The sequence below is a fragment of the Canis aureus genome, chromosome 29 (genome assembly GCF_053574225.1).
Source record: "Canis aureus isolate CA01 chromosome 29, VMU_Caureus_v.1.0, whole genome shotgun sequence".
In the NCBI taxonomy this organism is placed as follows: Eukaryota; Metazoa; Chordata; class Mammalia; order Carnivora; family Canidae; genus Canis; species Canis aureus.
This window is the reverse complement of record NC_135639.1, coordinates 40,248,614-40,265,181: the sequence shown is the minus strand read 5'-3', so window position 1 is coordinate 40,265,181 and position 16,568 is coordinate 40,248,614. Positions and strand designations below refer to the sequence as shown.

General features: G+C 39.6%; 1 protein-coding gene across 3 annotated transcripts in view; it reads right to left on the bottom strand.

Moving 5' to 3' along the window:
* TMEM273 (transmembrane protein 273) overlaps positions 1-15,301 on the bottom strand; it is a 57,091-nt gene extending 41,790 nt beyond the window's left edge. For 2 of the 3 annotated variants that reach the window (XR_013368297.1, XM_077878606.1), the window contains exon 1: positions 14,942-15,287. Coding sequence is in view for 2 of the 3 variants with exons in the window: in XM_077878606.1 (XP_077734732.1) it covers positions 14,942-14,987 (46 nt within the window). In the remaining variant the exon portion in view is untranslated. Of the gene's footprint in view, positions 1-14,941 lie in introns of all 3 variants that reach the window. The other variant, XM_077878607.1, reaches the window with a different exon arrangement.
* Positions 15,302-16,568: the final 1,267 nt, after the last annotated feature.

Here is a 16,568-nt window from a genome sequence, read left to right as displayed (position 1 = left end):
AATCAGTTAAGCAACTGATTCTTGGTGTCAGCCAGGTCATGATCTAAGGGTAGTGAGACCAAGCCCTATGAAGGGCTCCATGCTCAGTGGGGAACCTGCTTGAGATTCTCTCTTTCCCCATTTGCCCCTCCCCTCATGTATATGCACTTGCTCATGCACGCAGTGTGCTCTGTCTCTCTCTCATAAATAAAGTCTTTAAAAAAACTGGTAATTTAGATACAATGGGCCAATTCCTCAAATAATAGAAACTGTAACAACTCATCCAATATGAAATAGATACTTTGAATAGCTCTATAACTATTAAGGAAATTGAATTCATAATCTACAAACCACGAAAAAGAAATTCACAGACCCAGATAGTTTCAGGGAAGAATTCTAGCAAATGTTTAAAGAAAAATTAACAAGAATTATACACAACCTCATCCAGAAAATAGAAGAGGAGGAAACACTTCCTAATTTATTTTATGAAGTCGACATTACCATGACATTAGAACCAGAGAAAAAAGGTGCAAAAAACTACAGACCAGTGTCCCTTACGAATAAAGACTCAAAAACCCTTACCAAAATGTTATCAAGTAGAACTCAGCAAAATAAAAAAAAATTATAAATCATGACTAAATGGAGTCCGTTCAAGGATGCAAGGCTGGAGTGATACTCAAAAATCCATCAATGCAGTCCACCACATTAACAAACGACAGAAAAATAAAATCACATGATCATACTGAGTGATGCAGGAAAAGCATTTGACAAGATTCTATATCCACTTATGACAAAAATTCTCAGAAAACTGGAAAAGAGGGAAACACCTTCAACTTGATAAAGAATCTACAAAAAATCCTATACCTAACATCATACTTAATTGTAAGAAATAAGATGATTTCCCACTACAATCAAGGACAAGTTAAAGTTGTCACTCTACCTGTTCAACATGGTACTGGAAGTTCCTGCCAGTCCAATAAGGCAAGAAAAGGAAATAAAAAGCACATACCATTCAAAAAGGGAAAAATACAACCATTTGTAGATCATGGTCCATGCAGTAAATCCTAAAGGATCTTAAAAAAAAAAAAACTTTTAGAATTAGTAAGCTAGTTCACTAAGGTGGCAAAATAGAAGATTGACATACACAAATCTATTATAATTCTATATACCAACAATGACACATAGAGAAAATTTAAATACAATTTACTATCACTTCTCAAAAAATACTTAGGTATAGATCTAATACAGGTACAGGTCTCACATATTAAAATTCCACAATGGTGATGAGAGAAACAAAAAAAGAATCTTAATAAATAGAAAAGCTGTCAAATCTCCCCAAATTGATCTATAAATTTAATGTAATTCCTATCAAAATCCCGGCAGGATTTTTTTTTGTGGCTGTAGATAAGATTATTCTAAAATTTACATGGAAAGGTAAAGGAAATAGAATTGCTATAAACCTTTTTTTGAAAATGAAGAATAAGGGATCCCTGGGTGGCGCAGCAGTTTGGCGCCTGCCTTTGGCCCAGGGCGCGATCCTGGAGACCCGGGATCAAATCCCACGTCGGGCTCCCGGTGCATGGGGCCTGCTTCTCCCTCTGCCTATGTCTCTGCCTCTCTCTCTGTGTGTGACTATCATAAATAAATTAAAAAAATTAAAAAAAAAGAAAATGAAGAATAAAGTAGGTGGGATCACTCTCCACCTTGAAACTTACACACCTACAGAAATCAAGACTGTGTGGTATGGGCAGAGGGGCAGATACATACATCAGTGGAAAAGAAAAGATGACCCAGAAATAGTCCATACAAGTATGACTGGACAAGAGAGTAAAATTAATTAAATAGAGGAAGAATAGCTTTTTTCCACCAATGGTGCTGGAGCAATTGGATGTCTATAGGCAGCAACAACAACAATAAAGTATGCTGAGCTAAATTCACAAACGAACTCCAAGTGGATCATAGATTTAAATGTTAAATATAAAAGTATACAACTCTGTAAAAGGTGAAATATAAATGGAGTGGTTTATGTCAAGGGAACCAGGAAGCCATTAAAGGAGATGGACCTTATGCATGTCCTTACTGGGTAGACCCATGAACTTTTTAATTGGGCCAACCTGTAAATATTGCAAGGATTCAGCCCCAACACCTACAACTTACTAAGAGAAGGCTTAGTGATAACCTTAGCAACCAATTATACTCAGTCAATATTACTTTTCTGCTGCCAACACCAATCAAAATTCTTTGTAAACAACATACAGGCAATCCTGATGTTTGTCTTTAGGAACCCTTGACTTCTGTCCCCTGGCGGGCAGGGGGTGGGGGAGGCAGCCACACTATTTGTATTGCTGCCCAAATCTTCTGTGCTTTAGAATTATAATTAGAAGGTCCCCAATCAATGCTTTTATTTTCATTTTGGCTCAGCTTTTTTTTTTTTTTTTTTTTAAGTTGACAACTTTTAGGAGAAAACAGAAGGTAAAATCTTGGAGACTTTACAAGTGTGTGGTGAAAACTTCTCAGATGTGCTATCAAAAGTGTGATCTGTAAGAGGGAAAAAAATCAGTAAATTAGACTTAATAAAAATTAAGTACTTTTGTTTTGTGAAAAACAAAAGGAGGATGAAAACACCAACTAGAGACTGGGAAAAAATATTTTCAGATCACATATTTGACAAAGGACTCATAGCCAGAATATATTAAGAACTCTTAAAATTTCAATAGTAAAGGAAAATCCAAGCAAACCAATTAGACCCAGCAATTGCACTGCTGGGATTTACCCCAAAGATTCAGATGCAATGAAATGCCGGGACACCTGCACCCCGATGTTTCTAGCAGCAATGTCCACAAATAGCCAAACTGTGGAAGGAGCCTTGGTGTCCATCGAAAGATGAATGGATGAAGAAGATGTGGTCTATGTATACAATGGAATATTCCTCAGCCATTAGAAATGACAAATACCCACCATTTGCTTCCACGTGGATGGAACTGGAGGGTATTATGCTGAGTGAAGTAAGTCAATCAGAGAAGGACAAACATTATAAGGTCTCATTCATTTGGGGAATATAGAAAATAGTGGAAGGTAATAAAGGGGAAAGGAGAGAAAATGAGTGGGAAATATCAGTGAGGATGACAGAACATGAGAGACTCCTAACTCTGGGAAACGAACAAGGGGTAGTGGAAGGGGAGGAGGGCGGGGGGATGAGGTGACTGGGTGACAGGCACTGAGGGGGGGGCGGTGACGGGATGAGCACTGGGTGTTATACTATATGCTGGCAAATAGAACTCCTCCAATAAAAAAAAAAATACACACACACACATACACACACACACACACAAAGGAAAAGGGTAAAAGTCACGGAGAGAATTCTGGCTTGAAGAGGACATTTCTCTTCCCCTTCCTGGGGTTCTCCCTCTTCCTTTACCTTCTGCTGACTTTCTGAGTGACCCTACTGTTTATTTTCTTTTGTTACACTTGTGATAAATTGTTGCACAGCAAAAGAAAAAACTAACATGTCAAGAATTCTTTCTTCCTGGAATCTGCTCACTGCATTATTCTGAACTGTTGTCTTGGCAGGAATCTGAAACAGGGGAAAAGCTGTCAGGAAATATTTTTACAAAGATCTCAGGGACTAAGAGCCAAAGAATAAAGTGATGACTTTGACTTGTAAGATAAAAACGAATTTAATTCTCTTTACCCTGGCCTCTGCCATCTTTTCATTATAAATTAAGGGATGGGGGGAAGCCTCCATTCTCTTCAATAACTCTGGCTCTTTCAATGAAGAATGTTTTAGGCACTGGAACATAATTACAGTGATACTGTACTTCTTTTACTATCATGATTATAATAATACATAGATTTCAGCGGGTGGTTTCCAACAGAATTAAAATGGAGACAGATGGCTGACATTTTGGTTGGAATTAAGAGTCCATAGGAATATTTTATCTGGCAGTCTTTTAAAAAGGAAGGTGCACACCTCTAAGAACATGCCTAGAAATTTCACCACATATTTTCAGCAGCTATTCTTATAGCAATATATTACCAAAATTTAACAATATTGATTGGTTGGTAGTTAAGTGGAAAATAATTTATTTAAAATTGTGACAACCATAATCCAAAATCTATCTTTAAGTCTTTTTATCATCATGTCAAAGGAACATGAGTCTTTCTCAGATAGATATCTTCTTCTTCCAAATGTGAAGCCCTGAGAAGGACCCAAGAGCGGTTATGCATTATCTACTGCAGAATGGATAACTGAAATCATTAGAATACCAGGCAAACTTCAAAATGAGGAATTTTCTATGAAAGAAAAGGAGATGGAAGCTTCTAAAATATCATTGGCATAAAAGACAATGGCTAGGGAGTAAAGAAGGCTAAAGAAACAAAGTCACCAAGTGCAGCACTTGCCCCTCTACTGGCTCCTTTGCTGAGCACAGTGAAGGCTATAAAGGGAATTGGTAAGTCCACTGAAAATATTAGACTGTGATCGATTATGTGAAAGTGTTTCGTCAATGTTAACTTTCCTGCAGTTGCTAACTGTGCTGTGGTTATGCAAGACATTGTCTCTGTTTTTAAGAAATACACATTAATGTATTTAGGGGTTTAAAAAAACATGACATATACAACATAATTTCAAATGGCTCTGAAAAAAAGATATCTCTTTCTATATATAGAAGTATATATAGCCTCATTTGTTTTATATCTCTCTAGAGACATAAGATATGGTAGATTTCTTGATTAAGAAATCAGCAAATCATACAGGTGTTAAAAGACACTTATATTATTATTCTTGCAACTTTTTTTCAAGTTTGAAACTATCCTGAAATAAAAGATTGAGAGAGCAGTTTAAAAAGTCATGTCAGTTTTCCATGATGAAGCTACTTTCTATTCTTAGCTGGGAGGCAGTTTGGTATTAGAGCTAAAAATACAGCTTTACAGCATCAAACTATTTGCATTTGAATCCCAGCATTCTCACTCACCTGCTATAGTTTGATGCTGTAAAGTTGTATTTTTAGCTCTAATACCAAACTGCCTCCCACCTCTGGTAGGCTACTTTATCACTCTGTGCCTCAATTTCCTCATCTGTGAAATGAGCATGATGATAAGAGCATCTGCTTTGTGGGCTATTTGTGAGAAACAAATGAGATCTACCTAGAGTGCTGGGTGAGGCACCATGCTCAGAATCAGTTCTCAGGAAGTAGGCTTTTATGATGCATTCAAGGAAAGCAATCTACACATAAGAGACAAGGTATAGTAAGAGCCAAGATGAGTTTAATGTCAAAGAGGAAGAGAGAAGAAGGAGAAGAAAGAGGAGGAAGAGGAGGAGGAGGGGGAAGTGACAGAGAAGAAGGCAGAGGAGGGGAAGGGATTTTACCTATAAGTTATCAAATTCATAAGCTGCAGTGAATACAAGAGTGTGGCAGGACTCAACACAGACAGAAAAAGTGGCACAGAATAAGAATCCCATTAACAGTTCAAACATACATTAAATGCATATATAAACTAGAAGAGGCACTGTAAAGCAGAGGAGACAGGAAAGATGGTTCAATAAATGATAATAAGACAATTCATGTTTCACATAGAAAAACACTGGGGGCAGGGCAAGATGGCAGAGGAGTAGGGGTCCTCAACTCACCTGGCCCCACCAACTTATCTAGGTAACTTTCAACAATCCTGAACACCTACAAATTTGACCTGAGATTTAAAGAGAGAACAGCTGGAAAGCTACACAGAGAAGGGTGTTCACTTATAACAAGAATCATCTAGGGTGAAATTTACTTAGGTCGTGGTTGATATTCTTGACTCAGTCCACTCATACAGCTGTTCTACACAGAGCAAAAAGACTAGAAAGAAGAACTCACCACAAAAGAAAGAATCAGAAACAGTACACTCTCCACAGAATTACAGAATTTGGATTACTATTCGATGTCAGAAAGCCAATTCAGAAGCACAATTATAAAACTACCGGTGGCTCTGGAAAAAACCAAAGGGATTCAGGAGACTTCATGACTGCAGAATTTAGATCTAATCAGGCTGAAATTAAAAATCAATTAAATGAGATGCAATCCAAACTGGAGGTCCTAACAACGAGTGTTAATGAGGTAGAAGAAAGAGTGAGTGACATAGAAGACAAGTTGATGGCAAGGAAGGAAGCTGAGGAAAAAAAAGAGAAAAACAAGTAAAGACCATGAGGAAAGGTTAAGGGAATAAATGACAGCTTCAGAAGGAAGAATCTACATATAATTGGGGTTCCAGAAAATGCTGAGAGGGACAGAGGGCCAGAAAGCATATTGGAAGAAATCATAGCTGGAAATGTCCCTAATTTGGGGAGGGAAATAGACATTCAGATCCAGGAGATAGAGAGCTCTCCCCCAAAAAATCAATAAAAACCAGTCAACACCTCAACATTAATAGTGAAACTTGCAAATTCCAAAGATAAAGAGAAAATCCTTAAAGCAGCAAGAGACAAGAGATCCCTAACAGCAGATTAGATTAGATTAACAGCAGACCTCTTCACAGAGACCTGGCAGGTGAGAAAGGGCCAGCAAGATATATTCAGGGTCCTAAATGCAGCCAAGAATACTTTACCCAGCAAGGCTCTCAATCAGAATAGAAGGAGAGATAAAGAGCTTCCAAGATAGGCAGAAACTGAAAGAATATGTGACCACCAAACCAGCTCTGCAAGAAATATTAAGGGGGACTCGTAAAAGAAAGAGGAAACCCAAAGAAATAATCCACAAAAACAGGGACTGAATAGGTCCTATTCAATGACACTCAATTCATATCTTTCAATAGTAACTCTGAATGTGAATGGGCTAAATGATCCCATCAAAACACGCAGGGTTTTAGACTGGATAAAAAAGGAAGACCCATCTATTCGCTAGCTATAAGAGACTCATTTGAGACCTAAGGACACTTACAGCCTGAAAATGAAAGGTTGGAGAACCATTTATCATTCAAATCCTCCTGAAAAGAAAGCAGGGAAAGCAATCATATCAGATAAATTAAAGTTTATCCCAAAGACTGTAGTAAGAGATGAAGAGGGACACTATATCATACTTAAAGGATCTATCCAACAAGAGGACCTGGCAATCATGAATATTTATGCCCCTAATGTGGGAGCTGCCAAGTATATCAATCAATAACCAAAGAAAAGACATACTTAGATAAAAATACACTAACACTGGGAGACTTCAAACGGCACTTTCTGCAAATGACATATCTTCTAAGCACAACATCTCCAAAGAAACAATAGCTTTAAATACCCACCATTTGCTTCAATGTGGATGGAACTGGAGGGTATTATGCTGAGCGAAATAAGTCAATCGGAGAAGGACAAACATTATATGGTCTCATTCATTTGGGGAATATAAATAATAGTGAAAGGGAATAGAAGGGAAGGGAGAAGAAATGGGTAGGAAATATCAGAAAGGGAGACATAATATAAAGACTCCTAACTCTGGGAAACGAACTAGAGGTGGTGTAAGGGGAGGAGGGCCGGGGTGGGGGGTGAATGGGTGACTGGCACTGAGGGGGGCACTTGACGGGATGAGCACTGGGTGTTATTCTGTATGTAGGCAAATTGAACACCAATAAAAAATAAATTTATTATTAAAAAAAAGAAACAAGAGCTTTAAATGATACACTGGACCAGATGGATTTCACAGATATTACAGAACTTTACATCCAAATGCAATTGAATACACATTCTTCTCAAGTGCACATGGAACTTTCTCCAGAATAGACCATATACTGTGTCACAAATCAGGTCTTAACCGATACTAAAAGATTGGGATTGTCCCCTGCATATTTTCAGACCATAATGCTTTGAAACTTGAACTCAATCACAAGAAGAAACTTGGAAGAAATTCAAACACTTGGAGGTTAAAGACCATCCTGCTAAAAGATGAAAGGGTCAACCAGGAAATTCGAGAAGAATTTAAAAGATTCATGGAAACTAATGAGAATGAAGATACAACCGTTCAAAATCTTTGGGATACAGCAAAAGTAGTCCTGAGAGGGAAATACATCACAATAAAAGCATCCCTCAAAAAAATGGGAAAAACTCAAATATGCAAGCTAACCTTGCACCTAAAGGAACTGGAAAAAGAATAGCAAATAAAACCTACACCAAGCAGAAGAGAGTTAATAAAGATTTGAACAGAACTCAATGAAATAGAGACCAGAAGAACTGTAGAACAGATCAACAAAACCAGGAGTTGGTTCTTTGAAAGAATTCATAAGATAGATAAACCATTAGCTAGCCTTATTAAAAAGAAAAGGAAAAAAAGACTCAAATTAATAAAATCATGAATGAAAAAGAGAGATCACAACTCATACCAAGGAAATACAATCGATTTTAAAAACATATTTATGAGCAGCCATAACGCCAATAAATTAGGCAATCTAGAAGAATTGGGCACATTTCTGGAAAACCACAAAACACCAAATCTGGAACAGGAAGAATTAGAAAAGCTGAACAGGCCAATAACCAAGGAGGAAATTGAAGCAGTCAACAAAGACCTCCCAAGACACTGATGTCCAGGGCCAGATGACTCCCCAGGGGAATTCTATCAAATGTTTAAAGAAGAAACCACACTTATTCTATTAAAGCTGTTCCAAAACATAAAAAGGGATGGAATACTTCCAAACTCGTTCTATGAGGCCAGCATCACCTTAATTCCAAAACCAGACAAAGACCCCACCAAAGAGGAGAATTATAGACCAATATCCCTGATGAACATGGATGCAAATATCCTCAACAAGATACTGGTCAATAGGATCCAACAGAACATTAAGAAGATTATTCACCATGGTCAAGTGGGATTTATCCCCAGGATGCAAGGTTGGTTCAATACTCATAAAGCAATCAATGTGATAGATCATATCCACAAGAGAAAAAGCAAGAGCCATATGATCATACCTCTCAACAGATGCAGAGAAAGCATTTGACAAAATACAGCATCCATTCCTGATCAAAACTCTTCAGAGTAGGGATAGAGGAAACATTCCTCAGCATCTTAAAAGTCATCTACGAAAAGCCCACAGCAAATATCATTCTTAATGGGGAGACACTGGGAGCCTTTCCCCTAAGATCAGGAACATGACAAGGATGTCCACTCTCACCACTGCTATTCAACATGGTAGTAGAAGTCCTAGCCTCAGCAATCAGACAACAAAAATAAATAAAAGGCATTCAAAGCAGCAAAGAAGTCAAACTCTCCCTCTTCACAGATGACATGATACTGTACAAAGAAAACCCAAAAGACTCCACCCCAAGATTGCTAGAACTCATACAGCAATTTAGCAATGTGGCAGGGTACTAAATCAATGCCTGGAAATCAGGGGCATTTCTATACACTAACAATGAAACTGAAGAAAGAGAAATTAAGGAGTCAATCCCATTTACAATTGCACCCAAAAGCATAAGATAGCTAGGAATAAACCTAACCAAAGAGTTAAAGGATCTACCCTAAAAACTTCAGAACACTTGAAAGAAATTGAGGAAGACACAAAGAGATGGAAAAATATTCCATGCTCATGGATTGGAAGAATAAATATTGTGAAAATGTCAGTGCTACCCAGGGCAATTTACACTTTCAATGCAATCCCTATCAAAACACCATGGACTTTCTTCAGAGAGTTAGAACAAATAATCTCAAGATTTGTGTGGAATCAGAAAAGACCCCGAATATCCAGGGGAATATTGAAAAAGAAAAGCAGAGCCAGGGGCATCACAATGCCAGATTTAAGGTTGTACTACAAAGCTGTGGTCATCAAGACAGTGTGGTACTGGCACAAAAACAGATACATAGATCAATGGAACAGAATAGAGAACCCAGAAATGTTCCCTCAAGGCTATGGTCAACTAATATTCGACAAAGCAGGAAAGAATATCCCCTGGAAAAAGGATAGTCTCTTCAAAAAATGGTGCTGGGAAAATTGGACAGCCACATGCAGAAGAATGAAACTGGACCATTCTCTTACACCAGACACAAAGATAAACTCAAAGTGGATGAAAGATCTAAGTGTGAGACAAGAATCCATCAAAATCCTAGAGGAGAACACAGGCAACACCCTTTTTGGACTTGGCTACAGCAACTTCTTGCAAGATACATCCATGAAGGCAAAGGAAACAAAAGCAAAAATGAATTATTGGGACTTCATCAAGATAAAAAGCTTCTGCACAGCAAAAGAAACAGTCAACAAACCTGAAAGACAACCTACCTAATGGGAGAAGATATTTGCAAATGATGTATCAGATAAAAGGCTAGTTTCCAAGATCTATAAAGAACTTATGAAACTCAACAGCAAAGAAACAAACAATCCAATCATGAAATGGGCAAAAGACATGAACAGAAATCTCACAGAGGAAGACATAGACATGGCCAACACGCACATGAGAAAATGCTCCGCATCACTTGCCATCAGGAAAATACACATCAAAACCACAATGAGATACCACCTCACACCAGTGAGAATGGGGAACATTAACAAGGCAGGAAACCACAAATGTTGGAGAGGATGCGGAGAAAGGGGAACCCTCCTGCACTGTTGGTGGGAATGTGACCTGGTGCAGCCACTCTGGAAAACTGTGTGGAGGTTCCTCAAAGAGTTAAAAATAGAGCTGCCCTATGACCCAGTAACTGCACTACCTGGGATTTACCCCAAAGGTACAGATACGGTGAAATGGCAGGACACCTGCACCCTGATGTTTCTAGCAGCAATGTCCACAACAGCCAAACTGTGGAAAGAGCCTCGGTGTCCATCGAAAGATGAATGGATAAAGAAGATGTGGGTTATGTATACAATGGAATATTCCTCAGCCATCGGAAATGACGAATACCCACCATCTGCTTCGACATGAATTGAACAGAGGGTATTATGCTGAGTGAAGTAAGTCAATCGGAGAAGGACAAACATTATATGGTTTCACTCATACGGGGAATATAAGAAATAGTCAAAGGGATTAAAGGGGAAAGGAGAGAAAATGAGTGGGAAAAATCAGAGAAGGTGACAAAGCATGAGAGACTCCTAACTCTGGGAAATGAACGGGGGGTAGTGGAAGGGGAGGCGGACAGGGGATGGGGTGACTGGGTGATGGACACTGAGGGGTCACTTGACTGGATGAGCACTGCCATACCATATGTTGGCAAATAGAACTCTAATAAAAAAAATTCAAAAAAAAAAAAAAAGAAAAAACTATAATTAGATTCTTTGTTTAGGCCATGCAAAAATAAATTCCAAATAAATTAAAATTAAATAGTTTTAAAAATTAAAAAAAAATTACTTTAAAAAATGTTTCTTAGACAAGATGGAAAATTAAGACATAACAAAAGTCAAAGAATGATAACTTTAATTGTATCCCATTTAAGACTTCTGCAGAGCAACGGATGCCACAAAGATAAAATATAAGCAACATACTGAGACAGGATGTTTGCAACACATGACAGAACCAAATAATTAATATCCATAAAAAATACATAAATGACCAACAACCAAAGAAAACTCCAGGAAATTCATAGAAAAAGAAATCTGGCTGGTTGATAAATAGAAGGAAAATGGTTATTCTCACTAGTAATCAGGAACACACAACCTAAAAACTTGGAGATAATATTTTACATCTCTGGCAAAAAAGCAAGAAGTCTGTTACTATTTAGTATTACTAAACCTGTAGGGAGACAGATATGCCCAGACCTTGCAAATGGAGAGCAATTTGGCAATATCCAATGAAGGAAGGATTGCACATACTCATGACAGTAACACCTCTTCCAGACTCTCTCCCAGAAAACAGCTGCATGAGGGTTCTAGGAGGTGGGACTAAGAAGGCTCATTACAGCATCAGTAACTATGCAGAAAGTAAGAATCTAAATTCAGTCAGTACCAGAAGGTATACCTAAATTATGACGGAGTGTTTCAACAGAATTGAAAAGGTAGTTGCAACACATACATTGATCTATAGGATGAGAATGGGCGATACTGTAACATGTTGAGTATGCTGTGGTGACATTTATGTCACATGCTGGCACCTAGAAAGTAACACAGCACAGTCAAAGCAGGGGTGGTGCTGTTTCCTCCAGAGGAGAGAGAAAAAGAAGACAGAGGGGGGCCCAAAGAGCATTAACTCCACTTCTGACATTCTATCTTTTATAGGTATGTTGACTTACCTATCTACATTCAAATACATGTATCTAAAAAATAAAAACAAAAAGCTAAGTTAAAATGTGTTCATTCAAGGTGTCCATGAATATTTGTTGCATTGAACTCAGTCTTAAAAATAGTTTTAGCATATTGGAAAACTGGCTTTCCCCCTAACTCTCCAACTACTCTGTGTGGGAAATAGTGGCTCAAGCACTGGAATAGTTAGGCAGAAATGTCCCTCTTCCTTCCATGTCCCCAAAAGCCATCATGCATAGCTCTTACATATGCCCTGGGGTGACTGGCCTGGTCACCTGCCCTCTATGGTATCACTAGATAATCCCCAGGTCCCTTTCACCAGTTCATAAAGGAAAAGCTCAATTATTTCTTACAATTTCCAATGGGCTATAGTGTTATTTTTTGATGCACAGAAATGTATTTATTTGGTATTAAGAATATAGAAGATCAATATGAAAAATGCCAATACAAAGAAACTAAAATATGTCTCATAATCCTATTTCCTAGAAAAAGTAAAAAAGAAACTGTTAATGATTAGCTGTATTTCCTTCCAATAGTGAGTGCTCACTTCATGTCAGATACTAGCTACATGCTTTAAATACCGTCACAGACTGATCTCTCTCAACAGCTCTATGAGGCTGGTACAATCACTATCCCCAAGTTACAGATGAAAAAACTGAGCACAGAGAGGGTGGACAATCTGCCCAAACTCCCGGCTGGTAAATTGCAGAAGAGGATCAGAGGATCAGGTTGTTTAGAGTAAAGCACACACTCCTCAACACTACTGCCTCTACTAAAGTATCTGAAAACACTAACTGGCTGTGATACCTTGGGCGACTAATTAAAACCTCATCCTTCAAATGCAGACAATGGTGGGACCTATTTCATGATGTTGTTGGGGGAAAGAATGAGCTAACGTAAAGTGTTTTTTTTTTTTTAAGATTTTATTTATTTATTCATGACACACACACACACACACACACACACACACACACACACACACAGAGGCAGAGACAGGCAGAGGGAGAAGCAGGCTCCATGCAAGGAGCCCGAAGTGGGACTCGATCCCAGGTCTCCAAGATCAGGCCCTGGGCTGAAGGTGGCACTAAACCGCTGAGCCGCCCGGGCTGCCCACGTAAATTGTTTAAGAGGGAATGAAACACATCGAATGCACTCAGAAATGTCACATATTACTATTCCTCTTATTTGGGATCTTGAGCATTTTCAAGGCTTATTTTTCTGTTTGTAAGTCTTCAGCAAGCTGCCTCTTTGTATCATATGCACATTTTTCCATTGGATTTCTTTTTTTTTTTTTTTTTTTTTTATTTATGATAGGCACACAGTGAGAGAGAGAGAGGCAGAGACACAGGCAGAGGGAGAAGCAGGCTCCATGCACCGGGAGCCCGATGTGGGATTCGATCCCGGGTCTCCAGGATCGCGCCCTGGGCCAAAGGCAGGCGCCAAACCGCTGCGCCACCCAGGGATCCCTCCATTGGATTTCTTAAATTTAACTTCCTCCCCCACCCCCCACCCAACCCCAGGATAGACTGGTCTGTATATCTAGATAGGTCAAAAGCAGAAACAGATTAGGACATCTGCCAGCTTCTGCCACATTGCTGAGCACACTTTGCATTTTCTGGCCTGCGCACACTTAGTGCGCGCTGGTTCTAACCACCCCTCACTGCCACGCCACTCACTACACACGTCCATTTCCATGCCTAGACTGGTAGATACCGAGGCTCCCTGCCGACATGCTAACTCCCTGAAAGCCAAGGTCTTTGTTCACTCCTGGGCTGGATGCAGGCTTCTGACAGAGTCCTGGCCACGGAAATAACACTGCCCATGTCCAGGATACAGGCTTTTGCTTCCCCTGAAGGAAGATTAGATCTGGAGATAGACTGCTTGCTTTTGCATCTTGGCCCAGGGCAACTTCTAAGAAACAGCATCTGTGTAAACAAGGGCCATTTGTTGCCTTTCTAAGAAATAACAGTTATTTTCTGCAAAGCAGATTTTGCAAAGTCGCATGGCCCTTTATCTCGTCAGTCTCCGCCTTAGACATATCATTCTAACCATCATTCTGTGCCTTGATCTTTATCTCTTTCGATTTTTCCTCTCTGTCTGTTTTTCTGGTCTTAATATTTCTCCCTCTATTTCTGGCCTTAGTTTTCTATTAGTCTCTGTCTTTCTCCTTTCTCCCTTCTTTTGATGCACAGAAATAAAGATGACTTCAAAAAGCCGGAATACCTTTGGGTAACCTGAGAGCCTCCTCTACTCCATAATAGGATTGATTCACCACTAACTACGGAGAAGCATCTACGTACCCACATTTTCTCATTTTATCTAATTATTTCAGTTTGACTTAATTAAATTGAACTTCATTTTCATACAATCCTAGAAGATATGCATTATTACACTCCCCCACTTGATTGATTCAGAAACAGAAAAAGTCTAAGAAGCTTGCTGCAGTTTGTCAGCAACAGAACCACAATTTAAAGCCAGATTTGAAAAAAAAAAAAATAAATAAATAAAGCAGATTTGTCTAGGTCCCAAACCCAAAGCTCTTTCTACCACCTGACCCTTTCCAGTTCTCCTCTTGTCCAGAAGCATTTGTAAGTTGCAGATGGAATGAAACAGACAAAATCATTGCTCAGGGTCTCAGTCTCAAAATGAGAAAAGCCATCTATCCGAAGGGACACATCTGTGCTTTAGGGACTGAGCCCCAGTGGGCTAATGCTCCCCTGGTTTCCCACTCACTGAGGCACCCCTGCCACAGAAGAATCACGTCCACCCCATTTCTGCATTCCTCACTTACCCAGGAGAAGGAGGAAGGCTCTCAGCATGCTGGCCCCCGAGCCCATGCTGTTCCTGGCTTGTCTCCGATCAGGCGACGTAGCTGTGTGACCCAAGGCTGTGAGGGACAGGAGCCAAGTTCCACGTGACAGACAAGGAGGAAGCTGCCTCCACGGCCAGGGGACTGCTCAGTTCCTCTCGGCTCTGTCAAAGGGCAGCAGTAAAGGAAACAACATGTCCTGGCTCTGCCATCGGTGGAAGAGAGCTAGCCCATGATGAGGGCTCACCGAGGCTTTCTGGGGTATTAGTTATCACCCAACCTATCTCCTGTAACCTGTCCCCTTCCCCACCGCCACACACATACTGCATGAGAACACCAGTGCCCCTGGGTGCAGATTCTTGCCCAAAGACCCAGGCTGATAAGTCTCAGAGAGGGATGTGGGCAAAGCTAGTCAGCATGGATGTCCAAGTCCTGCAGCAACCCCCATGGACCTGGGTCAGGGACAGGAAGTCCCCTCACCAGCTCACAGTGTACCGAGTCACTGTTTTTGTGCCATCTATGCCTCTCAGTCTGGGGAGGCTGACTCAGAATACCATTATTCTCAGAATAACAGTTTTTTAATGTCCAAAATAAAGTAACTAGGATCATAAAAGAAACCAGTTATATTGAAATACAGTTATCCAAATATTTAGAAAATAGACTTAGTATTATTTTAATTAATAATTGATTAATTATTAATATTAAATTAATATTTAGAAAATGACATAGAAATATATATGCCTCTTGCTCTATAAAGTGGACAGCAAGATCTAGCACAGGTGCAGTAAGTCCACAATCTTGACATGGTGACAAACATAAAGGATATTTAGAGACATCTGTAGCAGCTGGAATGTGGGTGAAAAAACCTGCAATTGCTACCAGCAATAAAGTCCCCCTTGTGGTAATATCACAGTGGCTTATTGGCTACCTTCACATTGGAAAGATGTGTTAAGTTTTCATTTGAGGTTAGAGAACAGAGATGTGGCTTTTTTCCCATCCATGTTCACAGACCTGAAATTAAGCACCCAGTGCCAGAAGACCCTTGGTTCTCAACAGGCTCAAACCAACAGATTTGAGGCCATATGTTCCCATACTTCTCCTTGACACCTGCTTGACTGTCAAGCCACCAACTCAAATGTGCACAAAATCTCACTTTTAAAAATGTACAGCCACTTAATGACAAGTGTTGGGCCCCTTCCAAATGAGCCGAGAGCAGTTAGCCTCTTTTCATTCTTGAGCTTCCTCAGCCAAATCCAGCTACCTCACTGATCATGTTTGTCCCTCTGAGTCTCATGCAAATGATGGACATGAACAGAGCAGCCAGTTCGTGAGAAAAGCCATTTGCTTCATTTGGTGCCTGGGATTTCATCCCTCTATCCAGAGACGCTCTTTATTTTGTACAAAACACTTTCAGTCTTCACCTACAACAGGAAATACTCCCTTTTGCTTCTCCTGAAACGTGTGAACTTTCAAAACTTCTGCCCCACTTAATGGAGATGTTTGCAGAATAAATATTTCACTTCCTGAGCAAACTGTAAGAAAATGCCAGAGCAGGCATAAGTCGCAGGCAGTGGCTGGGGATTGTGGGAAGTGCATCAGTTTTGCTGCA